Raw genomic sequence first — 19,228 nt, forward strand, 5'->3', positions numbered from 1 at the left:
GGAACGGAATCTGTTACATCTGTACCAGCATAAAAGGCAGATATGAGTAAGATAAGGCAAACAATTAGCTGAGGAAAAATATTCTTGATAATTGGTATTACTATTGAAGTTGCACTAAAGTTCATTTAAAAACGTTTTTTGTTTTTGACATGTTACTGATGACCTGAATGTTGTGTTCAGTTGCTTGTACAGTGTGACAGTCTTATTTTTGTGATTGTTACAATGCTATAATCTAAGTACCAGTGGCAAATTTAAATTCAATATGACCTATACAAACATTTCCTTCACAAAAATTGCGACTGTCTGAGTGCTTTACATACACTTTCCCTGCGTTTTTCAGTTGTTTGCCAAAAGTAAATCTAAAGGAGGGATTTGAAAATGCCACTATTTTTACTATTGCCCTCAGCAGCCATATTAGACAAAGTATGCTTCTTCCATGATGCTGTGATGTTTTCCTTCAAAAATTCCTACAAACGAATAAGTCTGAATCTTTAGTCTTTAAATATAAAGTTTTTAATGAGCTGGACTAGATACGTTACGTTGGTTTTTTTTTTTTTTGGATGTGTGGTGAACAGCTGTAAAACAGCCTGTTTCAGTTTAAGAGTTGTTTTCAATAGATCAAAAAGAAAAACAATTATGTTTTGTCTCACTCCCATTTCTTGTCAACCTTGTTGAGATCAAACCATGCAAAGTATGATTTTTTTTTTGCCATTTTTCAAGTGATCTTAAACTTTTGATTGGGACTGTATGTTGGCTTATATTTTGGTCAGTTTTAGGTGTTTGTGCAACTGTATTAACCATCAGTAACCCCATATAAATCATGGCTCTGTGTTTAACAATTACAACAATATTATTGTTGTAATCATCATACACATATTTAGCATTATGTGTATGATGAATTGACAACACAGTTTTTATCTTTCTGCATTCCTTCAGACACACACAAAATTGGGTTGAAGATTGAAGCTGGCTCATGTGCACAAACACCACAAAACTCAGACATTAGAACAGTCATTTGTACTACTCAAACTACATTTCTCATTCATATATTGATCAAACTTATATTTTAATTTGTCTTTGATTAAGAATTAAAATCCTTTATTATTAGGAAATGGAGAAAAGCTCTGTTTTAGTACTTTGATCATATTTAGTCACATAAGGCTGGATATCAAGACCTTTTAACCTCTCTTAGCTGTGCAGAGGTAGCGGGGGGGACTTCAATCTCTTTCTACCCCAGGTCTCAAGACAGTAATTATAATTGTTGTTGTCCCAGATCTTCAGGCCTATTACGAGTGTCCCTAAGAGGGTCATGGACCCCCATTGATCCTCTGCCTAATCACACAAGCCAAGGTGTGAAATTGGGTGTAGGTCATAACCAGCAGAGGTTTCGGGTGAACTAATTGTGAGAACTTACCCCACCCTATAGTGTAACTTACTTATGTGGAACCTAGGAAGGGATCTCAAAACTGGATTATAGATGGCAGACAGCTGGTGTCGTAAACCACCGCCTCTGTTCAGAGATGGTCGTTCACAGTGGACATAGATGGCTTCTTTCACTCCTCTTTCAAACCATCTGTCCTCTCTGTCCAAAATGTGAACATTGGCATCCTCGAAAGAGTGACCTTTGTCCTTTAGATGCAGATGGACAACGGAGTCTTGTCCTGTTGAGGTGACTCAACTATGTTGTGCCATGCGTTTATGAAGTGGCTGTTTGGTCTCGCCAATGTAGAGGTCTGAGCACTCCTCGCTGCACATGCACATGTATTACTAACAATTGCTTTTAAAGTTCTATTGTTGACTTACAAAGCCCTGAATGGATATGTTCTTGGCTATTTGTCTGACCTCTTGCAGCCTTATGCACCCTCTCTTAGATCAAATGATATTTTGCTTTTAGCCATACCAAGGTCTAGGATGGTTTACAGAAGCGATTGAACGTTTGGAGTCGTAGCGCCTAAACTGTGGAATAATCTACACATCAGACAGGCTCCTACTGTCAATTTTTTCAAATCTCATCTAAAAACACATTAATATTCACTGGCTTTTAATACAGTATAAGAGTTATTTAGTATTTGGTGTTTGGTACTAATATTATAGGCTATCAGTTATTTGGTTATAGTTATTTTGTATTTCTGTACAGCATTTTGGTCAATGTTGCTGTTGTAGTTAAATGTGCTATATAAATAAAAATGATAACGATAATGATGTGTGTGTTTTTTTTCTTTCCCTTCAGGCTTAGAGGGAATTTTTTCTGCCCGGAGTTGCAGGGTCCTGATTACTCCCACCATCCTCGGGATGGTGGGAGTCAAAGAATAGGTACTGGTCTGTGTGTGTGGGCTTCTGGTAAACAGCAGTGTTGAGGTTTCTGTTCTCCTCACTGCACACAGCACAGCCCAGAAATGGCAAACTGTTATCCTTTGTGTCTTCCGTGGTGAACTTATAATTGTTACAAATGTTGTTATTATTACGATTGCAATTCGGTTCTTTATTTGTATTTAGCTCGTCTTTTTTCTCTCTTTCTCTTTCAATCTTGGAATGGACAAAACTGAGCACGCTACAAATCCCACACAGTCACATCTTATTATTTGACTTTTCTTGTTTCCTGTATAAATTGCTCGTCCTTGTTCTACCCTATCATATCCCTGTTCTCTTTTTTTTTGTAGTTTTACTAATAAAAGTTAAAAATGGGTAAAATTGACACCCATTTTGATAACAGAAATGTTGGGTGGATAATATTCAACCACTTACCTTTTTTTTTTTTTTTTAATCAAGCAGATAAAAAAAGGTAATACAAAAAATCCAACTTAACAACAGATGGACCATATATAGATTTATAGATATGTAAATGTGTGTATATGTAAAACTTTTATGGATTCATAAATGTGATGAACTTTGCCAAGTAGTAATAAAACTATATAACAATAACGCGAAGGCTGGGCAGAACTCATTTGTTTAATGATGAATCCTACAGGCTTCCCGCTCTGAACTAGCTTTCAAATAGCTCATGCTGATAAAGGCTGAGAGATTAGATCCACCCTGTGGGCAGACTGCTATAATCTTCGTCACACTAAGAGGAATCCTGCTTCCTTTCATTCTCTAAACAGACTAGAGATGGGCAACAGCGAGTCATTCTCTGAAGGTAAAACAGAGACTTTAATTTAGACTTCCAGCTAAAATTTAGATTGCTAACTAAATGAAATCACACAGAATGTATCAAATGATACAACTATTGTAACTTGCTGTTAAAATATTTTCAACCTATCATGAGTATAACAGAGTTTTTATTTCTCCAGGTGATCCTCTGAGGATTGTGATGATTGGGAAAACTGGTGTTGGGAAGAGTGCTGTTGGTAACACCATTATTGGCAAAGAGGTTTTTCAGTCTTTAGTGAGTTCAGAGTCAGTGACCGAGACTTGTGAAATAGAACGAGTTAGAGACTGCAAAAGAAAGATCCAAGTGGTCGATACCCCCGGCATTCTGGATACGTCTAAAAATACAGACATCATAAATAAAGAGATCGCAAAATGCATTCACATGACCACTCCTGGGCCTCACGTCTTCCTGCTGGTTCTTCAGATTGGCAGGTTTACCCAAGAAGAAAACAACTCTGTGCAAGCCCTGGAGCAACTCTTTGGGCCTGAGGCAACAAACTACACGATCATCCTGTTCACTCATGGTGATAAGCTAACCAAAGAGAAGACAACCATACAAGAGTATTTGAGATCTGGCCACCCTAAACTCAGACAGTTGTTGGCTAGGTGTGGTGAAAGGTATCATGTCTTCGATAACAAAGATAAAAACAGAATTCAGGTGGCTCATCTGATCAAGAAGATCGATCACATGGTGGGAACAAATGGAGGATGTCACTACACAGATGAAATGTTTGAGAAAGCACAGGAGCAATTAAAAACATCAGGACAGCTTTTAAATGAGGCCTTCATGGCAGAGCTGCGGCAAAAAGTCATCCTGTTTCAGCAAATATTGGCTAATCCAGAGGGCTGGACTAGCTAGGACTACACTGGCCAATCTTCTGAGTCAATAATGGATCCTTAATCTGATATAAATGGCCATTAGTTTCTAATTTTGTAATCACAGTAGCTTAAAAAAACTGCTTAATGTTTTTAGTTGATAAGCTGTCCTGTGTCTGTTATTATGTGTATAATAGTGTTGCCTGAGAACAAATGTATACATAATTTACGTCTGTATGTCTGGTATGTAACCTGCATGACATTTATTTTCATCTTCATTAGTAAATGTTTTGAGCAATATATACAAATTCAAGATCTGCTGTAATTAAATTAAACATGAATTGAAAAAAAGTTTTTTTTTTTCACTTTTTTTTTTTCACTATCAACCATAAAAGTTGATACATCAATCGTTTTTTGGCCAAAATTCAATGACTAACTGAAAACTATCTATTTACTATTTTGGTATCATATCATAATTTGAGGAAGAGGTCAGAGCATCGATCTCAGTTTTACCTATATCTTGCCAAATTGCAACACACACTTGTACAAGCAGCTCTTACCTACAATGTAGTTTACATTTTTAGAGACATCAACAAACAGTCCTGTAGGAGTGAGAACTAAGTGAATGTGGGCAGGGAAAGCATCTTTTTAACAGAATAAAATCTCTGGAATCTCTTGAGAAAGAGAGAATGTAGGGAGAAGGAAAACAAGGACAAAGTATAGATGATGGGAGAGAGGTGACAAAATTACATGAGGCAGTAGTGTATTAAACCCCGGGGAATGAAAAGAGGTAACAGGGAATCAATCCTCAGTGTAGAGAAGTTTTATATAAAAGTGTTAGATTTACATTTTTACAGTAACTTGATAACAACAAAACTGCAGGCAGACCACAGGACTCATTTTCAAAATAAAATGCCAGTAACTTTATATTTTTACTGGTTTTATGTGTGAGATTGAAATATCCAAATTAGTGTTTCACCTGTTGTCACATTTTAACCTTTATCTAAAGCTGTTTGGAAACTACTAAGATTTCTGAACATAAAAACATGTTATCAAATGTTTTATACTCCCATAGAGCACATTAGTGATTATGCATACTGCTGTTAAAAAATTATCAAGGCATAATCATGTCACAAAATACCTGAATGCCATTTTATTACTTTATGAGATTGCAAATTACTGGAAATGAAGATAAGGAGTTTCCTTGTTTTTTCCTTATTACTGTGAAAAAGAAAGGCCAGCACCGACCAGGACAAGAACAACAGGCTATCGTCCCTTTTTGTATTCCCAATTAAAAAGTGTTTTTGGCCTGGAGATGGAAACCAAACCAAACTAGATCAAACCAATAACCGCAACACAAGCAAAGCAGCATGACGTCTTGTAAAAAGAAGTAAAAAAAGAACAAGCCAAGAGGCAAGTTTCTATTTTACAGTTTTTATTCATTATCAGCACAACAACGAAAACAAAACAAAAACAAAAAACAAACAGAATCACATATATTTAAAATCATTACATACATTTACTATTACATATATAGGGAAAAGAGGAGATAAAGAAAGGAAGAAAAGAAAAAAAACTAGAAAAAAACAATTATTTACGATGTACCATCTGCCCTGCAGTAGTGGACCTTCCATTCATCGGGTGTTTCTGCCATTATCACTAGACACCCTCAACATGGAAGCCCTGCCAGGATTGATCAGGCCCCGGAGTGTGTCAATGGTTTATTTTAAATTGTTATTTCTCTTCTACTTTCTTCTGTTTAGTTTTCTACAGTTTACTTTACTTTCTTTCACTGCAACTGAGAAGTAATACTTACCTCTTTAATATTTGTGGAGCCTCACTTCTTCAAAGGGACAGAAAGGGTGATAGAGAGAAGTAAGACAAAGGGGACAAGGTAGGAGAGAGCAGAGAGAGCCGGAAGGGGGGCGCCTGATCTGGCATCCCACACCTCCCCACCGGATCGGACTGTACGCCCGGTATCTAAAAGCGTACCAAAAAGGGAGGCAGTGGAAACTCCTTTAGGTTTCACTACCATGAGGTTAACTGCATGGCCCCAAGGAGGCCCTGAGACAGCTGTATCAGTCAACCAGCAAAATTTCTAGTCTTAGGTTTTCTACCCTTTTGACGCCCCCTGTTGAGGCAGGTCCTCCACGGATCGTTCAATCCTGGGCATGCCTCGCGGTTGGCTGACTGCCTTAGCTGCCCAAGTGATGTCAGCCCTCTTTAGCCACAGTGACTGGTCCTCTCAGCAGTGTTAGCCAATTCTCTTATAGCCTGCCGTTGCGCCTGTCCTCTGATCCCAGTCTCTCTAAGGAGTTTTGATGTTGTACTGGCAACAAAGCCCCTGCACCCCACTTCCACCGGGCGCACCTTGATCTTCCAGCCTCTGTCCTCTGCCTCAGCTGCCAAGTTGGTATACCGCTGCTTCTTACACTCAAAAGCCTCCTCAATTGCTTCCTCCCACGGTACTGTCAGCTAAATGATGTACACAAGTTTTTGGGATTTAGACCAGAGGACGAGGTCTGGTCGCAGAGTAGTTGTTATGAGCTCTGTGGGAAAAATTAGTCTCTGATCCAAGTCCACTTGCATCTGCCAATCCCTGGCGACCTTCAGCGGGCCCAGGGCTAGTCCTCAGCTTGTCCCCCTCCCGGACAAATGCTGATGAATACTGACGCTCCTCTTGGTTCGTGAAAAGTTGAGCGTTGATGGATTTTCTCTTGCACTCAACTTTCTTGACTAGACACCCGAGGACCTGATTGTGTCTCCATGTGTATAGAATAGAATAGAATAGAATTCAACTTTATTGTCATTGCACATGTCACAGGTACAGGGCAACGAAATGCAGTTTGCATCCATCCAGAAAGTGCTTTAGCTGTGATATAGATATATTACAATATATATTAGCAATATATATTTAGCAATTCTATAACTATAAGTATGTACAGGCTGTAGTGAGTACAAGCTATGTACAGGCTATGAACAGGATATAAATATGGAAAACTATACAGAATATGAAATAAAAAACTATACAGCAATATGAGATATACAGTTATACAGAAATGTGAACTATGCAAGTTATAAACAGTTGTAGGATTAAAAATTATTGTATGTACAGAATGATTATTTACACAGAACTATACAGTAGTGGGCAGCACGGTGGCACGGTGGTCAGCACTGTTGCTGCACAGCAAGAAGGTCCTGAGTTCAATTCCACCATCAGGCCGGGGTCTTTCTGTGTGGAGTTTGCATGTTCTCCCCGTGTTTGCATGGGTTCCCTCCGGGTACTCCGGCTTCCTCCCACGGTCCAAAGACATGCAGTTTGAGGGGATAGGTTAATTGGATAATCCAAATTGTCACTAGGTGTGAATGTGAGCGTGAATGGTTGTCTGTCCCTGTGTGTTAGCCCTGCGACAGACTGGCGACCTGTCCAGGGTGTACCCTGCCTCTCGCCCTATGACAGCTGGGATAGGCTCCAGCGCCCCCGCGACCCTGGAAAGGATAAGCGGAAGCGAATGGATGGATGGATGGATGGATATACAGTAGTGGTAAAGTGCTAGTGGTTGTGGGTGTGTGTATGTTCAGTCCATGAGTTTAACGTGAGTCAGATGTCAGGAGGCAGAGTTCAGAAGTCTGACAGCTGTGGGGAAGAAGCTGTTCCGGTACCTGGTGGTCTTAGTCCGGAGGCTCCTGTAGCGCCTCCCAGAGGGCAGGAGGGTGAAGAGTCCATGTGTATCTGCCTTGAGTAAGGCAGATACACATGCTGTGACATCAATCTATTAATCAAATAATATTTAATCTTGGTAGCTGTGTTTACTTATGCAGTTGCTCTTAAGTTCATACAATTTACCATCATTTCCCACTGATGGAAAATTTCTATTGAATATTACAAACACAAAGTTTTACTTCACAGAATGACATTGTCTGACCATATAACCTTTAACTAGTTTCCCTGGGCGCGTACGGTGTGTAAACCTAACCCAACCCTACCGCTTACCACCAAGCCAAGATTCTTAAACAGTTAATGCAATGTTTTATATAAAAACCCTTAAGTTAACAATGAAACTCTGGCCGTTCAGCGTTAACTTACTACATATTATGTGATATACAAAGGCAGACCTGCAAAAATTGTGCATTTTGTCAACAAATTATGGACACAAATGTATATAGGAATGAAATATTATTCATATAGACTGGAAAAATAAATAAGACATCTTGAAAAAGGAAAAAAAATACTTTATAGAGAATCAACCCTAAAGACTCCAATGTTTTTGAATTCATAGTAAATCTGAAAACACCACAAGCATCTTACCCAAATTTAGATTTTGTTCTTGTTAGTGTAATACAGTGATGTAGTTTTTCGGCCAGATGGGCTGTCTCAGTCTTTGAATATAATATTTTTAAATATCGATTGGACTAGTGGTTCCTGAGTTAATAAGAAACCCACAGTTCACTGACAGACTCTATAACAGTCAGTAATAGAAAAAACTGAAGCACAATTAAATAAGTGGAATCAACATCAACAAATCAACAAATGCTGGATTTATTATCATTTATTTATTTATTTATTATTACTATTATTATTACTGTCTTGTACATTTCTCTACAATCTTGCTTTGTATAGACGTGAAATTCAGAAAAAGGTGGCTGTCAAATAGCCACCATTAGTTTGCCTTTTGACATTATTGATGTAATCTAAATTTCACAACAACATAGACAACGTGACATCCAGCGGGACAGGAAGTTGGATCAAAGATTTTTTATTAGTGGAGACAAGTCTTGTATATTTTCACCATGATGCTAATAAGTATTAAAAAACACTAGAGGTTAGAGTTTATATCACAAAATAATAATCAGTATGCAAGAGCAGTGAGTTCACACAGCTTCAAAAAATGATATTCATACTTGCCATCTTGCGCAGTGGTAGATAGTTTCAAATTACATTATTTGGACATTCAATATGAAAAAGCCAAAGAAAACACAATTTTCACTGTGCATATGATATTTTTTTTCTATAAAGACTGGAAATGTTTTCTCTGTATAAAGGAATTTGTTATTTGGACTTCCTGTGTAAAGCAGCTACGGCTAACGTAAACAAAACACTGTAGATGTCCTTATTGTTGGGAAATTTGGAAACATATCTGGAAATTTCTTGACGAGTGCTTTGAATTGCCTTGAGTCCTTGGAGCTGTTCCTGAATACATGGTAACGATAACTGCAAGCCTCCACAAGGCGCTTCAGGTGACTTCTTTCACCAGTAAATTTATCTACACTGCCTTTCAAATCTTCTCCATGTGTAAACAGGATGATTGTGCTCTCCCTGATCCTCCAGCCAAGGCTTTTCTCTAGCTTCTCTAATATGTCTCTCTCACCATCTGTGAACCTGCCCAGCTGCATCACAAGTAACATCACACAATGGCCTTCCTGACAGTACCTCTTACACTCTTCTACCTGCGCCTGGTTTACATGTTCCTCTTCATAAAAAAAGTCTGGAGTGTCAACTACCCTAACTGGTATCCCAAATATCTCCAATATTTTCACCTCACACTTGGTGGTGACTGGTGTGGAGCTGGGATAAGACTGAAAATGTTGGTTTGAATCCCCAATGAGCTTCCCAGCAGTCAGGATGGTGTTTGCAGATGCACTCTTTCCAGTTCCACTTTTCCCCAGAAGAACCACATTATAGAGACCTTCCCTTGAACCATAGGCACCTGGAAGATGTGGTCAGACCAAATATTTAGTTATTGTAGCAGCAGGTCCTAGCAGTTGCTAGAGTCAGACATTAAGACTGCCTGTTTTGTTTTTTTTTAACCTCTAAATTTATAAAGGAATACTTCAAATAATACGTAAATACTTTAATTTATTTTCCTGTCAAAGTTACATGTATTGTGGTTTTCTAAAGCATACCATCATCTTGTCTGGGTGCTCTCTTTGCAGGCAGGGAAATCTGCTGTGAGCTGGAGTGACTTTGATAACTGGCACCTAAAAAGTGCATGTCATATACTGTTACTGTCATTTTATAACAATATAGTCAGAAAACAGCAAATGCTGTACTTCTGAGCAACTATGTTAGTGATAGCTTTTGAGAGCATCTGTTTAATTTATAAATGCTGAGAATGCTATGAGTGCAGTGTGTGTGATGAATCTCTTTTCAGTAGGTAACTTGACTGTCGTTATATTACTTTATAACAGCACGGTCGCCAAGCATCAGTCACTTTGCAGTTTTTTGTCCTACAACAAGTTAAATTTCTGCCGGAAATCTGTATTTTTCTGTGATTTTCACTTACAGTTAATTTCCATACCATCAGAAACTGATACCAGAATCTCTGTCTTATTTTATCAACATCATGACACGCCAAAGTCACTTTAAAGATGTTCTCATAATGCGAGTGATTGCAGTTCTGCTTCCCATCTATCAAGCAACCATTCAAAAGGCAGTGAGACTGCAAGTTCATTGCAGTCTTTATGGCTGCAATAATGTTAAACAAATACTTTCATTTTAACTAAGTGTTTGAACTGATATGAGTGTGTTTATCAGAAAATTATTTTTCATTTTGATCTGTGGTCTGAAATTTAATTTAAGATGCTGATGAAAATATTTTATTTATTGCCATAATTTATTACATAATATAACACATGACATAAAGCCAAAAGATCAGTTTCCTAACATAGGTGGACTTAAGAAACTCACCTGTACTCCAAGGAGATTTCTGAGCATGCCATGTGTGTCTGAAACAATAAGTGTGATCATTAAATATCAACAGAGAAGGAAATCCTTTAGTAAATCTTCTGAAATGGATGCTTATGCTGGTCATTGAGCTTTAACTTTTTTGTAAAGATAAAACATAATTCTGCTTAATACATTTTAGTTTTGCTTTGAAAAATCAATTTGAATATATCACAAAGGACTGAATTCTGTCATTACCTATGTTTCACTTTGGTTTGCATTCCAGTCTCCGTAGAGGCAGACCTGCCGGTGTTGCTCTGATAAGTCTCACCTGTATAATCACACTTTCTCCTGATAAAACAGATTTGGAAAAAAATTACCAAATTTAACTAAATTCTTCAATGAGTTAATTAATTAGGCTTCACATTCAATAAAAAAGGGTTGATTTTATCATAAAATATTAAGACAAAACAATATTAATGTTTAGAAAATTTACAATTATAGTAGCTAATGAAATCAAAGTATTTGCTACTACTTGAAATGATTTTTCCTCAGTTAGAAAAAGTAAAAAGCAAAAAGCAGTTTTACTGAGTTTAATTCTGACGTGAGCATTATGGTCAGTACCAACTGTGGTCAGTGTATGTATCTTCCTAAGCATTTAAAGCCATGCATAAAGTGAAAACTATATTGGAGAATGTACATTACTAAATCATATTAAACTAAAACCTATGTGTTTACTCAGGAGACCACGAAATAGCATATGTATAACACAACTAATTTCTCATTTTACTTTACAGGATGAAGTTTGGACTTGTTAAATTAGGAAAGAGAGATTTAAAATGTGTGCTAAATGTGTAAGTCTAATATGTAGGTCAGAAATACTACTGTAACTTCACAACAAGCAGTTCATCATAACAAAGCTCCAGTGTTAAATCAGTGAGGACTGAACATGTTTAGTTAATTATTGTGATCTAAGCATTATTCACAATATAGAACTTTTTGTAGTATTTGAACATTGTGGAATTTCACCATTGATAGAGACAACAGAGAAATACAAACTAGTTGTTAATAAAATACAGCACAGAGTGAGAAAACAACATTTTTACCTAGTGCGCATCAGGTGATCTTTCCTTCGTTTCACAGTGTGTTGGGGGTAGTCTCTGTAGTCAAACTGAAATGGCCGTTGGTGTGAACACCACTCCTTACATTGGACAGCTAGATTTTCATTCATAGTTACCATCTGGATATTGTACATTTCCTTAATGCGACCTTGTAAATTCTCTCGACTCTCTTCCAACACAATAACTATGTTTTCTGTGACATTTTCTCCAAACACATGTTGAAGGCGAGAGATTTGAGTCACAACGTTTTCCACCTGTGTGTTTTTTGAATCTATTACCAGTATGAACAGACGAGGTCCAGGATCAGAAAGAGCCATGAAATCAATGATCAGCTGATCTGGGAAATCATATTGCTCCTCAAAGAAATCAGAAGTACTGATGATTCTGTATTGGTTGTTATTACGCTCAACAAAATTGCCCAGTTTTGTGACAGAAGCATTGGGACCTCTGATGATTGTATTTCCAGTCCTGCTCACTGAGTCAGCACTCTTTCCGAACAGAGCGATGGTCAACTTCCCAGGATAATCTGTAGGAAAAACAAACTAACTTAATTTTACATAAAAATGTTGTACAATACTTAAATCTGTCAATATTCCTCCTACATTCTACCTATGGGGTGTGATTCTTCTATAGTAGATGTATTTATACTTATTTTGATTATTTATATTTATCTAGAGATTTATTTTTAACTTCTTATTAAAAAAAACTAAGAAAATGTCAGTAAACAGACAATATAATCACTTATCTGTATCTATGAAAGATAAATATACTTCAAATTTTAAAAAAGGAGAAATTTCTGTCACATTTACTAAAAACTCACTCACTAAAAGCTGTAATGCTATTGTGCTGACACACAAGCACACAAGCACACAAACACACACACACACACACGCACACACACACATGCACACACACACACACACACACACACACACGCACACACAGCTGAAGAACAGCTACTAAATAACACAAAGTATCTATCTATCTATCTATCTATCTATCTATCTATCTGTTGTCGGTATATAATATTGTAATAAAGCTGTATAGCAGTAACTTACGTGGAGGCTGGGCAGAGCTCATCTTGTTAAGTGCTTATTCATGAAGACCGCAGGTTTCACTGGAGTCTCTGAACTACCTTTGAAACAGGTCAGACTCTTGCTGATATAGGCTGAGAGATTAGATCCGCCCCGTGGGCGGAGTGCTGTCTTTGACCTCACACTAAATCTGTGTAGTTGCGTTTCAGTTCATTCTCCATAAAGTCGCGAACAGACAGGAGATGGGCAACAGTGGGTCGATACCAGAAGGTGAAGTTGGAGCTTTAATTTGCTTTAGACTAAATTTAGGGTTTCAGCAGAACTGAATAACACAAAGAATTGATAGGGAGAGATCATTTTGCATAATTTAACTTAATTTATTGTGTGATTAACTCCTTGGGGACTGGATTCTGATGTAGCTACAGTACATAGCAGCAATAGAGGGGGGACAGAATCCCCCCAAATTTACTCACTGGTGGTTGTGGAGATGAAGCAGGTGGAGGCTTAGTAGGCTCCGAGCAACCAGGATGACTTGGAGATGGAAAGGAGGTGGGTCATATGACAGTCTGAAAGACCGAAGTGCACTGAGGTTTGTAGCATGGGGAACGAAGACTGATTGGCTCACACAGGTGAGCAAGAATCAGTGTGGGGAAGTGGAGGTGATGTAAAAAAAAGACTAGAATGTCAAGTCTTTATGAACACAGCCAGATTAGATACCAATACTTTATCAGTTAACTTATGAATAGGCTCCATTTAAAATATATTCATCCAAGCAATAAGTATAACAAAAACATGTTCTTTCTCCAGGTGACCCACTGAGGATTGTGATGATTGGGAAAACTGGTGTTGGGAAGAGTGCAGTTGGGAACACCATCGTGGGAAAAGAATTGTTTAAATCTGAAGTGAGTTCAGAGTCAGTGACAGAGACCTGTGCAAGAGAGCGAGTTAAATACTGCAAAAGAGATATCCATGTGGTCGATACCCCTGGCATTCTGGATACATTTAAAAAGGCAGATGACATAAAGAAAGAGATTGCGAAATGCATCCACATGGCCAGTCCTGGACCTCACGTCTTTCTGCTGGTCCTTCAGATTGGAAGGTTTACCCCAGAAGAAGAAAACAGTGTGGAAGCACTGGAGAAACTCTTTGGACCTGAGGCATCAAACTACATGATTGTAGTCTTCACTCATGGTGACAAGCTGGCTGAGCAGAAGTCCATACAAGAGTATTTGACAGAAGGCCACCCTAAACTCAAAGAGGTAGTGAGCAGGTGTTGTAACAGGTATCATGTCTTCAGCAACAAAGATAAGAACAGAGTTCAAGTGGTTCAGCTGATCAAGAAGATCGATGAGATGGTAGCAGCAAATGGAGGATCACACTACACCGATGAAATGTTTGAAAAGGCACGGGAGATTCTGCAACACGAGCGTGAAAAGACTCCAGAAAAGCTGTTCAGCCACCGTGACTTCATGGAAGAGCTGCGGCAAAAAACTCTCCAGTTTCAGCAAAAGTTGGCTTTTTTAGAGGACTAGCTCAGTGATTCAGGACCATTTTGACCATTATTTAAAGTTGATCATCTGCCATATGATGAGCTAATTAATGATAATAATTTGTAGTTAATGACAGGTTAAAATCCATTGTTAGTTTCTAGATTTTGTGAAATGATTCTGATGCTGATCATTTAAAATATGGTATGAAATTGGTTTCCATGTCAGGTGTATCACTGTAAATTCACCCATTTGTTCACATATTAGTCACATCTTGGTTCCTACTTTAAGTTTAAAATCACTTAAAATATGCGAACTCCAAATACATGTGTATAAGGGCAAACATTATCAAGCTAAGGGTGACAACTGATGTAAGGCTGTTATACACCAAATGCACTGAAAAAACATGGCATCAACATGAAAGGATGATGAGCTGTTGCTGATGTTTCTAAGCAGTAATAGAAGGAGAAATTCATCCACTTCTCATGAGGAAATTCACGAAGTTGGTGTGAACGGCTGAATAAAGAATAGATCCAAAAATATTTTTAACACAAAATATTCACAAAGCTCCAAAAGTTGATTCTGTTCATCTGGACGTAGCGTTTTGTGGGAGAAACGTTTCGTCACTCATCCAAGTGACTTCTTCAGTCTCAAAATATTCACAAAGATTTTAGGTATCTGGTGCGTAAAGGCCTTTATTGTTTATGATGATTATAAATATAGGAAACACCACTTGTTATTATTCTGGAGATATACATAAAATCCTGACATGATTTCATTTAATAAAGAACTTTTTCTAAAACATTTTGTCTTTTCCTCACCACACCAGAATGTGATGATCTGGAGTTTACATTTTAGGGTAAATGCATGGAGCAAACCTTTGAAAACTGAAATCTCAGTAGAGGATTAGAACTCCTGGAGGTTGTGCTGGACCTCAAAATAATGCAGTGAATTTCAACACACACTTTAATTTGAGATGTAATGGTTACAATGCACGATTTAATTACTTTTTTTTTTTAAAGGTACATACCGTTATTACACATAAAAACACTTCATTATTTTAATTTTTTTCTCTGCTTTAACTGATTTTTGACCTGTTTTTCTATCATGATCTTGACTGCTGTGGATACTAATGGACACCCTGTCATGGGTCGCACTGCTGATACACACCATGCCCCAGTGTGTTTGACCTGAAAGCCCGGTTCAGTAGTCTAGTGTGCTAGTTGCTGTGCTCGGGCACAGTTAAGTGATTAGTGCCCTGGCCTGTTTAAAGATGTGGGTCTGGGTGTGGTTCAGTTGGACTTGGGAATGATACACATGTAGTGTCATCGCCAATGGCTTTGTTTAAGTAAATAAATCTGCAAGGCATGTGACAGGACAGTGTTTCACAACTGTTGTCTCATAATTAAACAACAAAAAACTAGAAAATGATTAACCCTTAATCAGTCATTAAACTCATACAATTGTCCAACTCCAAATGCAGCTGCCAGACTTTTACTTTGTACAGAGAACAGCTGACACATCACATCACTCCTGTTTTGGCTCAGTTACATGCATTAAAATACATTAGATATGAGTGTGATGGCATCAGCCACACAGGGGTAAATCAGTCCATTTTTTACTTTATTAGTTTGCTTTGCAGTTTTCTTCATTAATTTAATTCATTAATCATTTGGTTACACCTAACACTGGTATTATGAGGCGCGCGCATAGTAACATTGTGTGGTTTTTCTAAAATGTTTTGTTATATTAATTATGTTTTTCTCTCTTTGAGTTACCTGGGTTTGGGCGGTGGCTGTTTCCTGTGTGGGCAAAAGGCGTGGCTGAGGACTCTGGGGACAAAATGCCTGCTCAGCAGGACCAACCATGGGCTTACCAGGAACAGGGGTGTTTTAGGTTTAGTTAGGTTATTCTGTGCTTAGTTAAAATTAGTGTGTTTTTGTTTTCCCCCCCCTATTGTGTAAATGGTTTGGCCAAATCATTATAAAAGCTACCCTCATGTGTCTTTCTAATTAGGTCAGTTTGTGAGTTAAGTTGTGTCTCACTTTGTTTTGTTTAAGTTTTTGGAAACTACTTTTCGTAGAGTTATATTTAGTTGACCTCTTTTATGGGCCTGCTAAGTATGTTTTTGAATTTTGTTAATTTTGGACTTTTTGAGGGTTAAAATAAAGAAACCCCTTTTTGAAGATACTTTTTTGCCTGTGTCCTCTATGCTTTGGCTGCTTGGTCCCTCACAATGAGTAAGGAAAGTAGGACAGAAACAAAGAGATGTTAAAGCGGTGAGACATCGTGATGCAAATTAAATTGTGTAGCTAAAAGCAACTGAAAAGTAAGCAGCAGGATTTCCTATGGATTGTTCAGACCACAGACATATATAACTATATATAACCATACATAACTCAGCCATACCAAAACCAGTGTCTGTGTTATTTTTGTAATTGTGATAAGAGCTAAAAAATGTGAACTTTAATCACTAGCTTTTAATTGTGACTGAGTTTTTCTTTTGTTCTTTGTGTGTGTTTGTTATACTTTTTACTTTTTTGCTATGTACACCACTTTGGTCAACCTGTGTTGTTTCTAAATGTGCTTATAAATAAACTGATTGATTTTTGATCGATTGATTGAAAAAATCTGAAAACTTCCAAAAATGTCTTGAGCCAACTGTTGTGATTTGGCACCACATAAATAAAACTGAATTGAACTGAATTAAACTGAAGTGTGGTTCTTTCCCCCAGGAGTCGTAGTGCAGTTCTTTTAATGAAAACCCTGCAGCTGCTGTCATTTCATTGCTTTCAAATTCAAAATGTTCACTCTTTGGGGGTTTTTTTAGTATATTTTTTTTCTTCTTAAAATAATGTAAACTGCCAGAAAAACTGAAACAGGAAAATATGAGGAAGAAAGTTACAAAACTGCAGGCGACACAAAAGCCTCATTCAAGAGAAATAATGAGAATGAAATATCACTTTTAAATGAGTTTTGTGTCTCAGAATAAAGAAATGAAACCAAATAATTTATTGCAGAAGTCTGCTTTTACATTTGAGCTTTTATTGATAGCTGGATGGAAGCCAGACTTTGGTAGAGATTCAGACTTTTTGGGTATAAAAGCCTGTTATGTATAGAGCACGTTAGCATTTGTCTTTCCCACTATAAAAAATCAACTAACATGCCATTATAACCTGATAATCAGTAGCGGTTTTTGATACGGGCGACACGGGCGGTTGCCCAGGGCGGCATCACGGGCATCGGCAAAAAACAAAAAACAAAAAAAAATTTGCTCGTACTCATGCTGCCCCGACATCAGCCAGCGCATATTGGGAAAGTCGTAGGCACCGATCGGTTTTCTATCGCCCATTTGCTGGGAGTAAGGGCGCCCTCCGTTAGGTGCGGCGGCGCCAGAGGGCGTGTTTGCCCAGGGCGCCAAACAGGCTAGGACCGCCACTGCTGATAATGATAATCTCAGATAATGTCATGTTATCTAATACAGCACTATTATATTAGATAACATGTTGTCTGACTGTAGTGTTACCTCATGAGACTGCAAATTGCTAATTGTATTTTTTTATGAAAGCTTATGGGAAAAGAAGCCTTTTTTCCCGCTTATCTTTATTACAATGAAAAAGAAAGGAAAACACTAACCAGTACACGAGGATAACAACAGATTGTCATCACTTTTTTATATTCAAAAGTCAAAGTCTCTTTGGTGTCCATCCAGATGGACATAAAGCCTAACAGGAAACATAAACAGAAGTCCTTCAGAACAGTTTTCACAAAGACTACTTTTTACTGAGAATTTTTTTTTAAGAACACAAAATCAAAAACAAGTAATGATGGAATATTTGTTCAAACATTTTAAATGCTATGATGCAAATTAACATCCATTTCATGTCCATTTCAAGTGTTTCACCACCTCTAATGATCTGAATGTCATTTGGTACACATACTGAAATGCTGCTCCTTTATTTATCAGCATCAAATCACACTAACATCATATTTATATGATTTAACTTCAAAGTCTCTACAGTTTCTGTCCAGCTGCAAATAAAGTAAAATCTTAATTTAATGTAGAGCATTTTCCTAACAAAGCAAAATTATAATAAGTAATGGTAGCGGTTTTGGCGTTATAGTTATGGGTGTTTCTTTATTGATAGCACATAATTGGGCCTTTACATACAGTAACAGGGTGTAAAAGTATAAAAATAGTTTTAAGTTTTAAAACCAAAGTACATCAGAGGTATAAAAATCACAATGAAACCCGTAGATAAAAGCAACAGATCAGTATTTTATTAGTGTTCTACATTCAAAGGCCAAAGTGTCTTTGGTTTGCATTCAGGTGGAGACAAACCTACCGGGAAACACAAACCGAACTTACCGTAAAGGTTTTTTAAAAAAAAAAAAAAAAAGACTTCCTGGTAATTTTTTTCACAAAAACAAAATAAAAACAATAAAAAATATATATATAACTGGAATAGATACTAAATTCCACTTTATCTCCATTTCCAGTGCTTTACCACCTCTAATTTTGCCATATAAAGTCACAGACTTGTTATTTTGTGTGCTGCTCATTTTGTACATGTGCATATAAAAGCTAATAAATGCTAGATGATTCTAAGATGATAGTCTAATGACTGTGAAAGGGAATTGATAAGAATTTAGCAATTCCTTTACCAGTGTTACTTATCGATTTGATCCCTGTTGTGCCAAACATATCTGCTTTTCCAAGAAGAGCTCTATAAACTTTCTGTAGGTTCCTCTTACTAGTCTGTTTTTAAAATTATTTTTATTATTCACATTAATATGTTTTGTGTGACAATGCCAGAACTAACTGGTTCTGACTGGTAAGAAGAAACAGGAAGGGAGAGCTGAAAAGAGAAAAACTAGTAGGAACATTTTGAGAAATAATAAAAAAAAAAGAAAGGAAAAAAGTCCGATATTGATTTTGCTACATCCAAATGAGAA

The 19,228-nt window shown here is 37.3% G+C and overlaps 3 protein-coding genes across 5 annotated transcripts; 2 read left to right on the forward strand and 1 right to left on the reverse strand.

Moving 5' to 3' along the window:
- The first annotated feature begins 3,019 nt into the window (after window positions 1-3,019).
- Window positions 3,020-4,263, forward strand: LOC100711811 (GTPase IMAP family member 7-like). Its single transcript, XM_005470580.4, has 2 exons — window positions 3,020-3,136; window positions 3,291-4,263. The coding sequence occupies exons 1-2, from the start codon at window positions 3,109-3,111 to the stop codon at window positions 4,007-4,009; spliced, it is 747 nt and encodes a 248-aa protein (XP_005470637.1). The 5' UTR covers window positions 3,020-3,108; the 3' UTR covers window positions 4,010-4,263.
- Window positions 4,264-8,706: 4,443 nt separating this feature from the next.
- On the reverse strand, window positions 8,707-13,277 carry LOC102077949 (GTPase IMAP family member 8). 2 transcript variants are annotated; one of them, XM_005470511.3, is made up of 7 exons: window positions 13,259-13,277; window positions 12,810-12,886; window positions 11,737-12,277; window positions 10,889-10,981; window positions 10,655-10,692; window positions 9,871-9,945; window positions 8,707-9,674 (listed from the first exon to the last, which is right to left on the reverse strand). In XM_005470511.3, exons 2-7 carry the CDS (start codon window positions 12,829-12,831, stop codon window positions 9,049-9,051), a joined length of 1,395 nt encoding a protein of 464 aa, XP_005470568.1. In that variant the 5' UTR covers window positions 12,832-12,886; window positions 13,259-13,277; the 3' UTR covers window positions 8,707-9,048. The 2 variants fall into 2 exon arrangements, with proteins under 2 accessions (XP_005470568.1, XP_005470569.1); XM_005470512.3 differs by lacking the exons at window positions 9,871-9,945; window positions 13,259-13,277.
- Window positions 12,984-14,643, forward strand: LOC100711542 (GTPase IMAP family member 7). Of its 2 annotated transcripts, none has more exons than XM_013268563.2 (2): window positions 12,984-13,055; window positions 13,593-14,643. In XM_013268563.2, the coding sequence occupies exons 1-2, from the start codon at window positions 13,028-13,030 to the stop codon at window positions 14,315-14,317; spliced, it is 753 nt and encodes a 250-aa protein (XP_013124017.1). In that variant the 5' UTR covers window positions 12,984-13,027; the 3' UTR covers window positions 14,318-14,643. The 2 variants fall into 2 exon arrangements, with proteins under 2 accessions (XP_013124017.1, XP_003440226.2); XM_003440178.5 differs by lacking the exon at window positions 12,984-13,055 and adding an exon at window positions 13,089-13,334.
- The last annotated feature ends 4,585 nt before the right edge of the window (window positions 14,644-19,228 follow it).

This window comes from Oreochromis niloticus, linkage group LG7, assembly GCF_001858045.2.
Source record: "Oreochromis niloticus isolate F11D_XX linkage group LG7, O_niloticus_UMD_NMBU, whole genome shotgun sequence".
Lineage (NCBI taxonomy): Eukaryota > Metazoa > Chordata > Actinopteri > Cichliformes > Cichlidae > Oreochromis > Oreochromis niloticus.

What these genes read in the sequence shown, in the direction of transcription:
- LOC102077949 (XM_005470511.3), bottom strand. Translation starts at nt 12,831, where the DNA reads ATGAGCTCTGCCCAGCCTCCAC. An exon ending in GATCACCTGATGCGCACTAG is followed by an intron (nt 10,982 to 11,736) that starts GTAAAAATGTTG and finishes CTGTTTTATCAG; the next exon opens with GAGAAAGTGTGATTATACAG. An exon ending in GAAATCTCCTTGGAGTACAG is followed by an intron (nt 9,946 to 10,654) that starts GTGAGTTTCTTA and finishes TGCACTTTTTAG; the next exon opens with GTGCCAGTTATCAAAGTCAC.
- LOC100711542 (XM_013268563.2), top strand. Translation starts at nt 13,028, where the DNA reads ATGGGCAACAGTGGGTCGATACCAGAAG. An exon ending in CAGTGGGTCGATACCAGAAG is followed by an intron (nt 13,056 to 13,592) that starts GTGAAGTTGGAG and finishes TTCTTTCTCCAG; the next exon opens with GTGACCCACTGAGGATTGTG.
- LOC100711811 (XM_005470580.4), top strand. Translation starts at nt 3,109, where the DNA reads ATGGGCAACAGCGAGTCATTCTCTGAAG. An exon ending in CAGCGAGTCATTCTCTGAAG is followed by an intron (nt 3,137 to 3,290) that starts GTAAAACAGAGA and finishes TTATTTCTCCAG; the next exon opens with GTGATCCTCTGAGGATTGTG.